Here is an 18280-nt window from a genome sequence, read left to right as displayed (position 1 = left end):
ATGCATTATTAAATAGGTGGCAGAAACTCAGCTTAATTTCTGTATCTAAGCCTATGGTTTTGCCAAATATCCAGCTCCATTCCCAAGCTTAATAAATCCATGTTTACTGGCAGATGATTGGTGATATCCTGGGTTTTCTGCTTCGAGTTCCATCCCAGTCTCGCCCCGTCTCTCCTCTTCTCCTCCACTGCTGCCATTTCAGATCATTAAGGCCTACCTGGACTATTCACTGTACCACCATCTAGCCGGCTACCAGGGCGTGTGGTTCAAATATGAAGTCATGACCATGGAGCACATCTTCAACCTCCCCCTGAAACGCGAGGGCATTGAAATCATGACCTATGTGGCCGATACACTTGGTTATATCAAGCTCCTAATGGGTCACTTGGACTTGGCCATTGACTTAGGTAAGCCCTGGCTGGTCAAGAAAGAACTTGCAGATACAAGTAATGCCCAGAAATATACTGGAATTGTTTTCTTCCCAGGCTCTCGAGCCCACAAGATGTGGTCATTGCTTCGTAATCCCAACAAACACTATCTGGTCCTCTGCTGGCTTTGTAAATCCCTCTTCTTGAAAAACAGGTATTTATCTCAATGCATTTTCCAAAATTAGAGGAAGAAAGCCATATTAATGGAATGTTACGGGTTTACTTAACCCCGGCCATAGGGTGGGGCAGGAAGTAAGGCTTATTGGAAGCAGATGTAACTGACAATCATCATCCTTGGGGTACCACTACTCTTTCACAGGCATCCCCTCTAACCTGGTTGCTCTGGCCAGTGACTGGAGGAGGGTCAGACAGTCAGCCCCACTGTGGGAATCAGGCCTCCACCACTGCCAGGTGGAAGAAAGGGAACAGTCTCACGGGGGAGGCAAATGCCCAGAGAATAGCAGCCAGGACCAGAGGCACAGGCCAACTTGGCCTGACTCTGGCCACCCTGATAGAGAGGTCCAGGAAAGCATGGTTTGAACAGAGAGCCAACTTGAGATTTAGGAGTGGGTTTGAAGTCTGTCGAAGAATTGTATTTGGTCCTGAATGGCTGGGCAGGACTGAAACTAAGACTGAACTTCCTTCTCTCCCCACACACTATTTTTTAATCCTACCACCTTTTCTTATCCATAGATACAAGCAACTGATCCAGGTGCTGGGGTGGCTGTGGGATCTTTCTGTAGCAGAAGAGCATATCTTCAGCAAGGCATTTTTCTATTTTGTCTGCCTAGACATCATGCTTTATTCTGGTGAGCATGGCCTTGGAATTGATAAAAAACTGGGGGAATAACACTTGCCTTGGGGTGATGTGGCAGGTGACAGGGCTAGGGCTTTGAGACCACTGGGTTTCTGGCTAGAAGGTGTGAGGATTGCAAGGGACCAACAAGGAAAAGAATTTAGAATTTAAGCTGCCAGTTACAGCGTCAGATCATTTGTCACACAAGTGATAGTGGCTGACAGTATCTTACTAGGTGGTTTCTACTAGGGCATTTAATTTTTAGCAGGATAGACTTAGAGACTTCCTGCTTGAAAATGAAGGGTAGGGCTGCTAATGGTGAGGTGAGGGTTCCAGGCACTGGCAGCTGTTAGTGATTTGGAAAACAAGTTCTTTCCTGATAACCTTCATGTTACACCCGGTAGGCGGGCCTCAGTGTACATATTAAACCAGAGGGGCCAAACTGGGCATTCTTTTTCCCAGCCATATTTTCAACAAGGGATGTGGATATTGCTGCCAGCAAGGGAAGTGTGAACGCGAAGACTGAGAAGTCCCAGGCTGCACTGAGGCTTGATTCCTTGGGCTCAAGCAGGGAGGGTTGGTTTAAACCCCAGTCCTGCCTAGTTGATATTATGGACTTGTATCTTATACACATAAACTCCCACAAAAGCAGGGGCTCAGCAAACACAGGGCAGTGCAGTCACCTGGTTGTTGCAATCCGTGGGACCCTTTGGATTCATAAAGTAATCAGAAACCGGGGCCTGTCCTCACAGTGGGAAATTCTCCTGGGAGTTATTAGGCCAGAAAGATGACACCCCTCCACCCCCAGGCCTGTCCTCACAGTGGGAAATCCTCCTGGGAGCTATTAGGCCAGAAAGACGACACCCCTCCACCCCCAATCTACCAGCCAAGCTCTCCTGTTTCTCTCTTTTTTAGGCTTTGTTTATAGGTCATTTGAAGAATGTTTGGAGTTCATACACCAAAATGAAGACAACAGAATACTGAAGTTCCAAAGTGGAATCCTCCTGGGACTTTACTCATGTATAGCTATCTGGTAACAATGTGTTGCATACCACTAAATTCCCAAATTTGAAAGTGTTGAATCCTGGAAGAGTTCTGTGAGACTTGAAAAAAGGAAAGAAAAGAAAGAGAAAGTACTTTTAATTTATACCTAAGACAGATCGAAAGTGACAGAGCAGATGTATCCTGAAAAACACCTTGGGGATCACCTAGTTCATCCCCCTCAACTGAGGCCAGTAAAGCGATGCCACTTCAATTGTACTCAATGCAACAAGCATTTATTGCGTACATAGTGTGCAGTATTAATACAGAGATGAATAAGAAAAGAGTACTTGCTTCTGAGAAGTGTTGGGGGTTTGAGGGAGACTAATAAATAGCACTACTTACCCCCTCCCCACCCCCAAGATGGAATGATAATCATTGTTAATAGAGCCGATGTTGGAGGATATGGCTTGTATCTGCAGGCAAGTGAGCTTCCTAATACTGAACCCCAGGATTAGACTTACCCATCAGCAGCAGGCAGGTCTAGAAAACTTCACCCCCTCCCCACCCCATCGAGGCAGGAAGTACCATGCTCCCCGTGGGTCTCACTGGCTCTCAAGATGAAAGAGAGCTACACCTGCCTAATTTCTGTCCCAAAGTCACCAGCCTACTAAGTCACCCCTTGTCATTGGAGGAGTGAGTAAGGCAGGGAAAGAAATGTGGAGCTTTGCACCAGTGGAGCTCCCTCACATGCAAGGAACTTCAGGAGGGTGGAAGAAGCAGACTTCCTGTATCCCCATTAACCTATTAAGCCTGAGGCTTAATCTCTTTAACCCATTACATTTTTTTAAACTCAATAAGCCTGTAGCTATGGCTTTAGCTTCAAGGAAGTAGATGGACAGTAATGCTCCAGAACATTAAATAAATTACTTCCACAGCCATCCCCAAGACTGAAAGTCATTCCCTATTCCACCTCCCATCTCAAATTATATATGCAGTCGTGTTGTCCAGTATCTAAAGGTTTTGCGATGAGATTAAATGATAATACGAAGACATTCCTATGTAAAGTGCCACAAACTAGAGCAGTTTCAAATTTGAATAGAAATCTCCTCTTATTATAAAACTCATTGGGAGAAATTAAAATCCAAAAAATCAATTACCCTTGCCAGCTAAAGTCTAAAGAAATGAAAGTTCAAAGTCAAATTAATTTGCCCTTGTGAGTTAAAGTTCAAGGAATCTAAAGTCCAAAAATCACCCTAATTTCTTATTCTACTCTACCTCACCTGAAGAGTTCTTGCAACAGCTTTAGCTTAGGCCAATACTGCTCCCACTTTATGGGCATAGGAATCATCTGGAAAGTTTGTTAACTCAGATTTCTGGCCCCATCCCCAGAGTCTGTCTGATTCAGTAGATCTGGGTTGGACCAGAGAGCTTGCATTTCTAAGGAGCACTCAGATGGTACTGATGATGCCTGTCTGTGGCCCACACCTTGAGTAGTATCAGCCCAGGCTATCTCTCTTTGAAATCAGAGCAATTTCTTCAAGCCCCAGAATTTATAGCTCCGAGTGCCTGATCTGTTTCATTTTTTTTCTGGCCACACCGAACAGCCTGTGGGATCTTAGTTCCCCGGCTAGGGATTGAACCCCGGGACCCTGGTAGTAAAAGTGAGGAGTCCTAACCACTGGACTTCCAGGAAATTCCCTCATTTTAAAGAGTCCAAAGAATTAAATGGTAGTTAATATTGCCCAAGTATTCCCCCCTATTATATTCATTTGAAACCATCAAAAAATTCTATTCTGTCCTTGCTCCATATCACATAATTTTCCCTGAATAGGCCAGTGGCAGGCTTCCAGAGACCAACGTACTAGGAGCTACACCTCTAGAGAGACCCATTTCAGGGAACCAGCCCATTCCAAGGGTGATGGGGATTTTTCTTATTCTTCTGTGGTGATACAGGTATGCCAGACTTCAGAAGTGGGACAACTTTCACATATTTTCCAACAGAGCCAAAAGTCTAGTGTCAAGAAGAACCCCAGCAGCTCTTTACTTCATAGGCCTCAGTAGGTACCTGGAAGGGCAAGTTCTCTACCTTCAAAAGCAAATTGAAGAACAATCAGAGAATGCTCAGGACAGTGGAGTTGACCTACTCAAGGTAAGGCCTCTTCTCTGGTTTCCCCGGTAAGTCATGCCTTAAATGGATTTTTCTTTACCTCCGGTGATAATTATTTTCTCTGATTACAGAAGTTACACGTGTTTTATAGTTTAAGTTTTGGAAGGCCGCTCCCTCCCCATAATTAGAATATAAATTGCCCACAACCTTACTACTCAGAGATAATCACTTTATACATATTGAGAGATCACTTTCCAAGTTTTCTTCCATGTGTGTGCATGCATTTCCATTTTTTAAACTTGCTACTAAATAAGATATATTTATGAATAATTCCCTGCCGTTAAATTGTTTTCTGCACCACTAGTTAAAAGGAAGCCTAGTATTTTATCTTATAGATATACTATTAGATGATATTGCCAAACTATTCTTAGATAGAATTTTTCTGTAGTACTTTATTGCTGCTGCTGTGATAAACATCTTAGTAGATAAACCTTTGCACACAGCAATTTAAAACATTCAGCTGATACGTAGTAAGGACCTGGTACTAGGTGTTGGGATACAAGAGTGAGCAAATTAAACCTGGTTCCTGCCTCCCAGAGTCTACAGCCCAGCATGGGCAAGCCCCCCTAAGAGAATGAAGGGCTGAACCTCCAGGGTTGTCTTAACAAGTGTTTGCCTTGTTCTCTTACAAACTGAATGCAGGTGAATTCCTTTACTATTGCTATGTCTCCAAGTACACACAACCTTAACAGCTTAAATGAGAGCACTTCTTTTCTCATCTCCCAGCTTAGCAGTCAAAAGTCTGGACGGGCTTGGCTGGGTTCTCTGCTGAGGGTCTTACAAGGCTAAAATCAAGGTGTTGGCTGAGGTATTTTCTCATGATCTAGGGAAGAACCTGCTTGCAGGTTCCTTCAGGTTGTTGGCAGAATCTAGATGCTGATGATTTTAAGGCACATTCCTATTTCAGAGATGTTAAAATGTTTCAAAACAAGGCATCTTGAGACTGGTGAAGAATAATAGCTCATTTAATCTTCAGCGGCATTATTATGGGCTGGGTCTTTTTCACTGCTGCTGGATAGAAAAGTCTTGAATTTGCCCAGGTGGGAGCCCACTCCCTTCCACTCTCATAGCACACTCAACCTCAGCATCTCTTCCTGCAATTTGTTCACACCAGCTGACTAAATCGCCACCTCCAGAAACACACAAGTTCACTGTCATCACTGCTTGGAGGCATGTACTCTTTGGCATAGAACATGTATTTATATTTCTGATTCATAAAACATTCTTCTGGTTCTCACACAGTATATGGAAACTGATGATATAAAACATTTTGTTTTATGTAATTATTATGTATTACATATGACTTATGTAATTATTATGTGTATTATGTAATTTATTTCATGTAATTTGATGGAGCAAATGTCTTTCCTTAAGAAAATTACTTGTGAGGGATTTAAAACATGCTTAACTTCATGTTGTTTTAAAAAATAGATTTTTACCATCTTAAACATGATTTAATTTATTCCAACATTCTCTTGTTCCTTTCAAATACCAGGCACATTACGTATGACATATGAGTTGACTGTCATTATCACTTTTAAATATTCAGTGCTAATAAAGGGGTACCACAATTTTGACCAACCTGATATATGGAAATCCAGGTAGATAAATTAGCAGCTGATTAAAAGAAAGCACCTCTTTATTTAATGAGTAGTAAAGGATAAAATATTTAAAGAGTAGTAAAGTATAAAACTCACCTATCCCAAAGACAGTACAGGTTAAAAACACAACACGTGCTATTGGGATTACAACAAAGATGTGTAAAATGTTGTCTTTGTACTCAAGGAGTGTGTGATTTGAGTTCCAAAAGGGGATGGGGCTGGGAAGCCCAGGAATGAGAGGGAGTGGTAGAGGTGGGGAGTAGGAAGAACACAAGAACACAAAAGAACACAAAATCAAACATAGTGTCTCCCACAGAACACAGAGCAATGCCTTTTACACATGTTACTGAACCAAACTTGGGCTCGTTCTCCCACATGCAGTAAAGCTAATCTACTGACACCAGGTGTGGTGAAGGAAAGTACAGCATTTACTGTAAGGTGCCAGACAAGGAGTCTGGGGCACCTAATGCTCAAAAAACCCAAACTCCCCAAAAGGTTTCAGGGAAGCATTTTTATTTATTTATTTATTTATTTATTTATTTTGCGTTACGGCGGGCCTCTCACTGTTGTGGCCTCTCCCGTTGCGGAGCACAGGCTCCGGACGCGCAGGCTCAGTGGCCATGGCTCATGGGCCCAGCCGCTCGGCGGCACGTGGGATCTTCCCGGACCGGGGCACGAACCCGTGTCCCCTGCATCGGCAGGCGGATTTTTCAACCACTGCGCCACCACGGAAGCCCGGGAAGCATTTTTAAAGGCAAGGTGAGGGAGAAGATTCACAGAGTATGTGATCAGCTTGTACACATTTCTCTGACTGATTGATGGTGAGGTAACAGGGCAGTGTCACAGGGGTTAACGTCATCAATTCTCAGGCTCCAGAAGGTCTGGGGGCTATATCTCATGGTCATTAAGTAGTTAACTTCTAACATCTATAAAACAACTCAGGAAATGTGCAACAGGTACTGTTATCTAGTTACTTCATAGAGAACTAAAGATTCTGTGACTGCCATATGGCTGATGTACTGTTTAAATTGTTACTAGTGCTCCTGGCCCAACTGCCATTTTTGTCACTACATGGTCATATCCTTTCAATCATTAATTCTTGAGCCGGGCTTTTGTGCCTCAGGGGAGGCCTGGGAGACTACAGCTTTTCTACAAACAAGAGGAAGACAGAGGACATGGTGGGAGAGGTCTGTCCCAAGAAGACCCCATTGGGTCCTGCTTGATTACACACAGTAGATCTTTAGTTTCTTGAATAAATAATTGATAGACAAAATAAACATGTAACAGTTTAGTCAGGAAAACTCAATGTTTCAATCCATTACTATGAAATTGAAGTAAATGCAATAAAAGAAAAAGACATTGTATTGTTGACTATCAAGTTAGCAAAGACATGAGAGGAGACATTCATATGCTGAAGGACTCTCATAAACTTTCTAGAGAGCATTCTGGCAAAAGGCATGGATAGCTTTAAAATATGCACATCATTTAATTCTCCTCCTAGGAGCTAACCTAAGGAAATAATCAGACGGCAAACAAAAGTTTATCTAGGGCTTCCCTGGTGGCGCAGTGGTTGAGAGCCCACCTGCCGATGCAGGGGACACGGGTTCGCGCCCCGGTCCGGGAAGATCCCACATGCCGCAGAGCGGCTGGGCCCGTGAGCCGTGGCTGCTGAGCCTGCGCGTCCGGAGCCTGTGCTCCGCAACGGGAGAGGCCACAACAGTGAGAGGCCCGCGTACCGAAAAAAAAAAAAAAAAAAAAAAAAAGTTTATCTATAAAGATGTGGATCTCAGGTTTATAGTATTTAAAAAACTAGGGGAAAATAAAAATCATATGCCTTTCAAGAATATTGGTTAAGTCAGAAATGGTATATTTAAACATTGGGATTGTTTTTTCTTTTCTTTTCTTTTAAAGATATTTTATTTATTTTTGGCTGCATTGGGTCTTCGTTGCAGCATGAGGGATCTTTTCATTGCAGCGCATGGGCTCTTCGTTATGGCACACGGGCTTCTCTCTAGTTGTGGCATGAGGGTTTTTCTCTCTCTAGTTGTGGCGCTCAGGCTCCAGAGCACGTGGGCTCTGTAGTTTGTGGCATGCGGGCTCTCTAGTAGAGGCATGTGAGCTCAGTAGTTGTGGCGCATGGGCTTATTTGCCCCACAGCATGTGGGATCTTAGTTCCCTGACCAGGGATCGAACCCATATCCCCCGCATTGTAAGGTGGATTCTTTACCACTGGACCACCAGGGAAGTCCCTTGGATACTTTCACATTAAAAAAAAAATCTGAATTTCTTACTCTTCTTTTAAAAATTGGAGTATCTGGTGACTCTAGGCCCCAATCCTAAAGGGCAGCTACTGGCTGGAATTGACAAGGGGTGACATTTAGGGCATACCCTCTCCAGTATGACATAATCCCCTCTGCTTCTTATCTTGCTACATTCAGCCTCTTATTTATGTTTCTTGCCCAGCTCTGTCAGCATTTGAATTTGTGAGATCTGATGTAAAAGAATCATGTCGTTGAAAAGAGCCCTTTAAGATAGAGCATCTGCATGTCACCTCAGCTTCATTTCCAGATTTTCTTTAACTCCCTTTACCCAAATCTACTCTTCAAACTTTCAGAACTATTTTTAATTCTTGCAACAGCCATCCACCCTTGTCTAGCGCCTTTATATATATATAATCTGCTTTCCTTCAACGTTGTTTGTCTGGCCATGTCTTCTTCCTTCAGATCTCACATCCCTTCCACATTTTCCAGGAGAAATTAAGAAGTTCCTGCTTTTGGATCCCTGAGGATCCTCATTCCCATGTTGCCTGCACTGCATTTTAACTGCTTATTTGAATACTCCCTTAGCTGGTGCTCAAGGGATGGCATTTTGCTCAGGATAAATCACCCAGCAAAGAAAAATCCAAGATACCAGCCAGATTTTTACCACAGTTGTCTATGCCATGTGGCTGACAGGGTCTTGGTGCTCCAGCAAGTGTCAGGCCTGATCCTCTGAGGTGGGGGAGAGCCGGGTTCAGGACATTGGACCACCGGAGACCTCCTGGCCCCACGTAATGTCAATTGGCGAGAGCTCTTCCAGTGATCTCCGTCTCAACACTAAGACCCAGCTCCACTCAATGACCATCAAGCTCCAGTGCTGGACACCCCATGCCAAACAACTAGCAAGACAGGAACACAACCCCACCCATTAGCAGAGAGGCTGTCTAAAATCATACTAAGTTCACAGACACCCCCAAACACACCACCAGACATGGTCCTGCTCACCAGAAAGACAAGATCCAGCGTCATCCACAAGAACACAGCACCAGTCCCCTCCACTAGGAAGCCGACACAACCCACTGAACCAAATTTACCCACTGGGGGCAGACGCCTAAAACAATGGGAACTACAAACCTGCAGCCTGTGAAAAGGAGACCCCCAAACACAATTAATTCTTTTTTTTAGAAAAAGTTTTTTTAATGCATTTATTTATTTATTTTTGGCTGCGCTGGGTCCCCGCCACTGTGCGCAGGCCCTCTCCAGTTGCGGTGAGCAGGGGCCACCCTCCATCGCAGTGGGTAGACTTCTCATTGCGGTGGCTTCTGTCTTGCGGAACATGGGCTCCAGGCGTGCAAGCCCCAGCAGCTGTGGCGAAAGGGCCCAGCCACTCCACGGCATGTGGGATCCCCCAGGCAGGGCCCGAACCCATGTCCCCTGCACTGGCAGGTGGACTCTCAACCACTGTGCCACCAGGGAAGCCCCAAACACAATAAATTAAGCAAAATGAGAAGACAGAGAAATACACAGCAGATGAAGGAGCAAGGTAAAAACCCAACAGACCAAACAAATGAAGAGGAAATAGGCAGCCTACCTGAAAAAAAATTCACAGTAATGATAGTAAAGATGATCCAAAATCTTGGAAATAGAATGGAGAAAATACAAGAAATGTTTCACAAGGACCTAGAAGAACTAAAGGACAAACAAACAATGATGAACAACACAATAAATGAAATTAAAAATTCTCCAGAAGGAATCAATAGCAGAATAACTGAGGCAGAAGAATGGATAAGTGACCTGGAAGATAAAATAGTGGAAATAACTAACACAGAGCAGAATAAAGAAAAAAGAATGAAAAGAATTGAGGACAGTATCAGAGATCCCTGGGACAACATTAAACACAACAACATTCGAATTATAGGGGTCCCAGAAGAAGAAGAGAAAAATAAAGGGACTGAGAAAATCTTTGAAGAGATTATAGTTGAAAACTTCCCCACTGCATTTTAACTGCTTATTTGAATAATCCCTTAGCCGGTGCTCAAGGGATGGCATCTTGGTCAGAATAAATCACCTAATATGGGAAAGGAAACAGTCAATCAAGTCCAGGAAATGCAGAGAGTCTCAGACAGGATAAATCCAAGGAGAAACAAGCCAAGACACATATTAATCAAACCATCAAAATTTAAATACAAAGAAAAAATATTAAAAGCAGGAAGGGAAAAGCAACAAATAACATACAAGGGAATCACCATAAGTATAACAGCTGATCTTTCAGCAGAAACTCTGTAAGCTAGAAGGGAGTGGCAGGACATATTTAAAGTGTGAAAGGAAAAACCCTACAACCAAGATTACTCTACCCAGCAAGGATCTCATTCAGATTCAACGGAAAAATTAAAACCTTTACAGACAAGCAAAAGCTAAGAGAATTCAACACCACCAAACCAGCTTTACAGCAAATTCTAAAGGAACTTCTCTAAGTGGGAAACGCAAGAGAAGGAAAAGACCTACAATAACAAAGCCAAAACAATTAAGAAAATGGTAATAGGAACATACATATGGATAATTACCTTAAATGTAAATGGATTAAATGCTCCAACTAAAAGACATAGCCTGGCTGAATGTATGCGAAAAAAGACCCATATATATGCTGTCTACAAGAGACCCATTTCAGACCTAGGGACACATACAGACTGAAAGTGAGGGGATGGAAAAAGATATTCTATGCTAATGGAAATTGAAAGAAAGCTGGCATAACAATTCTCATATCAGACAAAATAGACTTTAAAATAAAGACTATTACAAGAGACAAAGAAGGTCACTACATAATGATCAAGGGATCATCATTCTCAATGGTGAAAAATTGAAACCATTTCCACTAAGATCAGGAACAAGACAAGGTTGCCCACTCTCACCACTATTATTCAACATAGTTTTGGAAGTTTTGGCCACAGCAATCAGAGAAGAAAAAGAAATAAAAGGAATCCAAATCAGAAAAGAAGAAGTAAAACTGTCACTGTTTGCACATGACGTGATACTATACATGGAGAATCCTAAAGATGCTTCCAGAGGGCTTCCCTGGTGGCGCAGTGGTTGAGAGTCTGCCTGCCAATGCAGGGGATACGGGTTCGTGCCCTGGTCCGGGAAGATCCCACATGCCACAGAGCGACTGGGCCCGTGTGCCACGGCCACTGAGCCTGCGCGTCTGGAGCCTGTGCTCCGCAACGGGAGAGGCCACACAGTGAGAGGCCCGCATACCACACACACACAAAACAAAAGATGCTACCAGAAAACTACTAGAACTAATCAGTGAATTTGGTAAAGTAGCAGGATACAAAATTAATGCACAGAAATCTCTTGCATTCCTATACACTGATGACAAAATATCTGAAAGAGACATTAAGGAAACACTCCCATTTACCATTGCAACAAAAAGAATAAAATACCTAGGAATTAACCTACCTAAGGAGGCAAAAGACCTGTATGCAGAAAAGTATAAGACACTGATGAAAGAAATTAAAGGTGATACAAACAGATGGAAAGATATACCATGTTCTTGGATTGGAAGAATCAACATTGTGAAAATGACTATACTACCCAAAGCAGTGTACAGATTCAATGCAATCCCTATCAAACTACCAATGGCATTTTTCACAGAACTAGAACAAAAAAATTTCACAATTTGTATGGAAACGCCGAAGACCCTGAATTGCCAAAGCAATCTTGTGAAAGAAAAACGGAGCTGGAAGAATCAGGCTCCCTGACTTCAGACTATACTGCAAAGCTACAGTAATCAAGACAGTATGGTACTGGCACAGAAACAGAAATACAGATCAATGGAACAGGATAGAAAGCACAGAGATAAACCCACGAACATATGGTCACCTTATCTTTGACAAAGGAGGCAAGAATATAAAATGGAGAAAAGACAGCCTCTTCAATAAGTGGTGCTGGGAAAACTGGACAGCTACATGTAAAAGAAGGAAATTAGAACACTTCCTAACACCATACACAAAAATAAATTCCCAATGGATTAAAGACCTAAATGTAAGGCCAGACACTATAAAATCTTAGAAGAAAACCTAGGCAGAACACTCTATGACATAAATCACAACAAGATCCTTTTTGACTCACCTCCTAGAGAAATGGAAATAAAAACAAAAAGAAACAAAGGGGACCTAATGAAACTTCAAAGCTTTTGCACAGCAAAGGAAACCATAAACAAGAGAAAAAGACAACCCTCAGAACGGGAGAAAATATTTGCAAACAAAGAAACTGACAAAGGATTAATCTCCAAAATATACAAGCAGCTCATGCAGCTCATATCAAAAAAACAAACAACCCAATCAAAAAATGGGCAGGAGTTTCCCTGGTGGCACAGTGGTTGAGAGTCTGCCTGCCAATGCAGGGGGCGTGGGTTCATGCCCTGGTCCAGGAAGATCCCACATGCCGCGGAGCGGCTGGGCCCGTGAGCCATGGCCGCTGGGCCTGCGCGTCCGGAGCCTGTGCTCCGCAATGGGAGAGGACACAGCAGTGAGAGGCCCGCGTACCGCAAAAAAAAAAAAAAATGGGCAGAAGACTTAAATAGACATTTCTTCCAAGAAGATATACAGATTATCAACAAACACATGAAAGGATGCTCAACATCACTAATCATTAGAGAAACGCAAATCAAAACTACAATGAAGGTATCACCTCACACTGGTCAGAATGGCCATCATCAAAAAATCTACAAACAATAAATGCTGGAGAGGGTGTGGAGAAAAGGGAATCCTGTTGCACTGTTGGTGGGAATGTAAATTGATACAGCCACTATAGAGAACAGTATGGACGTTCCTTAAAAAACTACAAATAGAACTACCATACGACCCACCAATCCCACTACTGGGCATATACCCTGAGAAAACCATAATTCAAAAAGAGAGATGTACCACAATGTTCATTGCAGCACTATTTACAATAGCCAGGACATGGAAGCAATCTAAGTGTCCATTGACAGATGAGTAGATAAAGATGTGGCACATGTATACAATGGAGTATTACTCAGCCATAAAAAGAAACAAAAGTGAGTTATTTGTACTGAGGTGGATGGACAGACCTAGAGTCTGTCCTACAGAGTGAAGGAAGTCAGAAAGAGAAAAACAAATACCATATGCTAACACATATATATGGAATCTAAAAAAGAAATGATTCTGATGAACCTAAGGGCAGGACTGTAATAAAGACACAGACGTAGAGAATGGACTTGAGGACACGGGGAGGGGGAAGAGTAAGCTGGAACGAAGTGAGAGAGTAGCACTGACATATATACACTACCAAATGTAAAATAGATAGCTAGTGGGAAACAGCTGCATAGCACAGGGAGATCAACTCGGTGCCTTGTGACCACCTAGAGGGGTGGGATAGGGAGGGTGGGAGGGAGACCCCAGAGGGAGGGGTTATGGGGATATATGTATACATATAGCTGATTCACTTTGTTATACAGCAGCAACTAACACAACAAAGTAAAGCAATTATACCTCAATAAAGATGTTAAAAAAAGAAAAGGAAAAAAAGAATCATGTCATTGGAAAATATTCATAACGTGGTGCTAAACGAGAAAAAAATGTTACTGTATTGGTGATTAATTTTGAAACTATGCACCTCAGATTGGGACTAGAGCCCACGTGCCGGGACTTGAACCCAGCCAAAACCCACAGTCTTCCAACTGAGATCACACACCTGGTTTCAGGGCTTACTTAAGCTCAGGTTTTTGATGTCTAATCTCAGAAAATTCAGTGAGAGACAAAGTGATAGGTAAGAAGTGGATTTATTTAGAGAGAAACACACTCCACAGACAGAGTGTGGACCATCTCAGAAGGTGAGAAAGGCACCAGGGTATGGGGGTTGTCAGTTTTTATAGGGGTGGGTAATTTCATAGGCTAATGAGTGGGAGGAGTATTCCAGCTATTTCAGGGAAGAGGTGGGGATTTCCAGGAATTGGGCCACTGCCCACTTTTTGATCCTTATGGATCCTTGGAACTGTCATGGTACCTGTGGGTGTGTCATTTAGCTTGCTGATGTATTACAGTGAGTGTATACTGAGGCTCAAGGTCTAGTAGAAGTCGACTTGTCCACCATCTTGGACCCATTTGGTTTTAATCAGTTTATGTCATGTCCTTGGGCTATGTTATTCTTTCAAAGATTGCTCCCTGCCCCCTTCCCTCCTGTTTCAGTATGATCTCAGTTGTGGTGGGTATGAGTGTGTGTGTGTGTGTGTGTGTGTGTGTGTGTGTGTGTGTGTGTGTAAGTGATAGGCAGTGGCGACTGAAGAAAAACACACAACCTAAAAGTTGCAAGTTAAATTTTCTTCGGGGATCTTACTGAGGACTATAGCTGTAGCCTGGAGGATGGCCTCTCAGATAGCTTTTGAGTAACTGCTCTGAAGAAGTAAGGAAGGAGACAGGATATATAGGAGTTTTTTCTTGGGAAGAACATCAAAAGATTACTGCTAGTCACAAAGAACAGATATCTCAAGTTAATAACTTTAGCACTTTTCTGTGTACGGAAGATGGAAAGATCTGGGTTCATTGAAATTATTCCTTAGATATGCATCTTAACTATCTATGGCCAGTATCCAAAACTTCCTGTTTTGGATAATGCTTCCTGTTTTTCTCAGGCCCCACCATCAGTGGGTGGCTGCAGTGGCTAATGGCTTGATTTTTGTAGAACTGTGATGGTGGGCAACATTCCCTGTCCACAGCAAAGAAATAAAAAAACGGGAGAGTATGTATCCAAATGTGAAAAGATTTCTTTTTAGGTGTTACGGTTACGAGTGATTTTTTTTTTCTATCCTCATTTTTTCCCTGAATTCTGAGTTGTTTGTTCATTTTTCCCTTTTCCCCCTCTCCAATGTCTACATTTTTTTTTCAATTGAGGTATAATTCTCTAAATTTTGAAAATTAACTTATATTGCTTTGGTAATCAAAAGAAAATATTGTGGTTTTGTTGTTATTGTTACTGAACTGAACTTGGGTCTGCTTGCCCACCACACAGCAAAGCCAATTTACTGACACCAGGTAGTGGTGAAGGAAAGTACAGCATTTATTGTCAGGCCCAGCAAGGAGAATGGGCGGCTCATGTTCAAAAGACCCAAACTCCCCAAAGATTTTCAGGGAAGGGTTTTTATTTTTATTTTTTTTTTATTTATTTTTTTTTTTTTCTTTTTGCGGTATGCGGGCCTCTCACTGTTGTGGCCTCTCCCGTTGCGGAGCACAGGCTCCGGACGCACAGGCTCAGCGGCCATGGCTCACGGGCTTAGTTGCTCCGCGGCATGTGGGATCTTCCCGGACCAGGGCACGAACCCGTGTCTCCTGCATCGGCAGGCGGATTCTCAACCACTGTGCCACCAGGGAAGCCCAATTTTTATTTTTTAAAATATTTATTTATTTATTTGGCTGCGTTAGGTCTTAGTTGCGGCACACGTGGGATCTTCGTCGTGATATGCGGGTTCTAGAGTGCTCAGGCTCACTGGTTGCAGCGCATAGGCTCTCTAGTTGTGGTGCACAGGCTGTAGAGTGCACAGGCTTAGTTGCCCCGCAGCATGTGGGATCTTAGTTCCCTGACCAGGAATCAAACCCATGTCCCCTGCACTGGAAGGCGGATTCTTAACCACTGGACCACCAGGGAAGTCCCTCAGAGAAGGGTTTTTAAAGGCAACATTTTGGGGTGAAGGCTGCAGGGTACATGACTTTATTCTGATTGGCTGGTGGTGATATAATAGGGCAGTGTTTCAGGAATCTTAATTGTCAACCTTCTGGTTCCAACCAGTCTGGGTCTGTATCTTGTAGTCAGCATGTAGTCACAATCCTCTACCTGGGTGGGGATCTTAGTTCCTGCAGAAGAACTCAAAGATATGTATCAGATTGTGATGTATATCCCTTGAGGAGGAGCTAGGACTCTGTTTTATCACTGAACTATTGTTTCTTGACTGTTTTCCTGTATCCCCTCACTTCCCTAATCAGTAACTGCTTGAGTCTGCCCTTTGGAACTCAGGGAAGGCCTAGAAGACCAAAGCCCTTTTCTACAAACAGGAAACAGGGGACACAGAAGGGCTTTTGTATGTGGGAGAGCCCTGCAGGGTCCTGCTTAGTTTCAGTCACCCCCTTTGTTTGATACTCCTCAATCCTGGGGGGAACAGGGAGGCAGGACAAGAAAGAGAATAAAGTTTTAGATAGAGAGGTTAATCATAAACTCAGCAGGGGAACTGAGTTTCAGGGGGACCTAGTTTCATTTTTAAAAAGTGGTTGCCAGCAAGGGTTACTGAGCCCACCTATATCACATTCTTGGTCTGGGTAGGCCACACTGGGGCTACTCTACCTGACATTTATCATCTAATCTCCACTACTTTCTACGTATGTCTCTGTAATCTGCTTTTTCAATTGATTGCTTATACCCTTGAAATGATCCCAAATCATCTGAGAAGGAAAAATCTTTCCAGTCAAGGACCCGTTTCTGATTCTGATATGTTGCTTTTTTCTTTAGAACTTGGAGAATCTGGTGGCTCAAAATACCACTGGGCCTGTCTTCTACCCAAGGCTCTACCACCTGATGGCCTATGTCTGTATACTAATGGGAGATGGGCAGAACTGCAGCCTCTTCCTGAACACAGCCTTACAGCTCTGTGAAACACAAGGGAATGTGCTGGAGAAATGCTGGCTGAACATGAGCAAAGTATGTAGCATCAGCTAGAAAGCTGGGGAAGGGGATGCTCACAGGGGATGCGAAGGAGCCCCGGAAGCCCACTGCCTGGCTGGGTTTCACCAGGTGTGAAAGGCCATCAGAGGCTTTTCTGGACCCTTACTGAAAGGGGTGACACGTCCATAGGTCAGGTATTTGCACCTCCTCTTCCCCTTTGAGTTCTCATGGGATCTTCCCCTCCTGCAAATCTCCTTTAGCAAGATCTCCACCTTCTCGTAGGTCTCACCACATTCCACTTTGTGTTCCATGTCTTGCCTCCCTTCAAGAATGTGAACTCTTAGAATGCGAAAACCACTGGGTCCCTAGCATAGTGCCTTATACTCGGTATTTGTTGAATAAGTGAATGAATGTACACTTCTACGTGTTAATTTAAAGAGTCATGTGTTAGTATCCTAGTTTGGGTGGCCAAATTCATTGTGTGCCTGTGGGTTCGCCTGGTTTTAAAAGCTCAGGGACATTTGACCATTTGGGGATTACCCCACTCTTGACCACACAAGCTGAGGAGCACTGATGAATTCTGCGTTCTCTTTGTCTCCTCTCAGGAATGGTGGTACTCAGGCTCTGAGTTAACAGAAGACCAGTGGCTTCAGACACTCTTGAGTCTCCCACCATGGGAAAAAGTTGTATCAGGCAAGGTAAACATGAAGGATATTCAAAAAAACAAATTCCTGATGAGAGTTAATATCCTGGACAATCCTTTCTAACATTTCATGAAGAGAACAAAGATTTTAGTAAGACTCATTCTCTTGTGATTATCCATTATTAACCTTTCTTTATAGGCAGCACCATCCAGGTTCCTGCATATTCCCTTCTGTCCCAGACACAGAACCAGACCTGTTGGTCCGGGAGTGTCATGCTTTCCTTTCTCCCAGCTGTACACAAATTCCCTTTGCCTTTCATGTTGTTTCAGCTTGACCTGTGTATTTTCAGCCCATGAAAAATTGTATCAGATCAAAAAGTTTTAATATCAAAATGGTACATGTTGCAACAGATACACTTCTAGTTAATCTATTAAACTGAAAATGGTTCTTTTTAAATGTCCAGTTGTTTAACCTTTTGTATATAGCACAGGTTTACAAATAGCAAATTCTCCTCATGGTCTGTAAGGGCAAGATTTGAAAAAATTCCTCTTTGTTGTGCGTGACTGCAGCCTCCAAAGCCCCTCTAACCACATGCATCAAATATCTGTGGAAATACTTTTTTTTTTTTTTGGCTGCACGGCTTGTGGGATCTCAGTTCCCCGACCAGGGATTGAACCCAGGCCACTGCCGTGAAAGCCCAGAATCCTAACCACTAGGCCACCAGGGAACTCC

At 43.1% G+C, this 18280-nt stretch overlaps 1 protein-coding gene across 4 annotated transcripts in view; it reads left to right on the top strand.

The window, feature by feature from the left end:
• Positions 1 to 18000, top strand: part of ADCY10 (adenylate cyclase 10) — a 93428-nt gene extending 75428 nt beyond the window's left edge. For all 4 annotated transcript variants that reach the window (XM_059073630.2, XM_067030121.1, XM_067030128.1 and 1 more), the window contains 7 exons: positions 203 to 407; positions 486 to 582; positions 1122 to 1237; positions 2140 to 2257; positions 4162 to 4357; positions 16752 to 16940; positions 17510 to 18000. In XM_059073630.2, coding sequence (XP_058929613.2) covers positions 203 to 407; positions 486 to 582; positions 1122 to 1237; positions 2140 to 2257; positions 4162 to 4357; positions 16752 to 16940; positions 17510 to 17671 — 1083 coding nt within the window. In that variant the 3' untranslated portion in view covers positions 17672 to 18000. The remainder of the gene's footprint in view (positions 1 to 202; positions 408 to 485; positions 583 to 1121; positions 1238 to 2139; positions 2258 to 4161; positions 4358 to 16751; positions 16941 to 17509) is intronic.
• The last annotated feature ends 280 nt before the right edge of the window (positions 18001 to 18280 follow it).

The sequence above is a fragment of the Kogia breviceps genome, chromosome 1 (genome assembly GCF_026419965.1).
Source record: "Kogia breviceps isolate mKogBre1 chromosome 1, mKogBre1 haplotype 1, whole genome shotgun sequence".
NCBI lineage: Eukaryota > Metazoa > Chordata > Mammalia > Artiodactyla > Physeteridae > Kogia > Kogia breviceps.
Note: the sequence above shows the minus strand (reverse complement) of the source record. Positions and strands in the feature narration are given on the sequence as shown.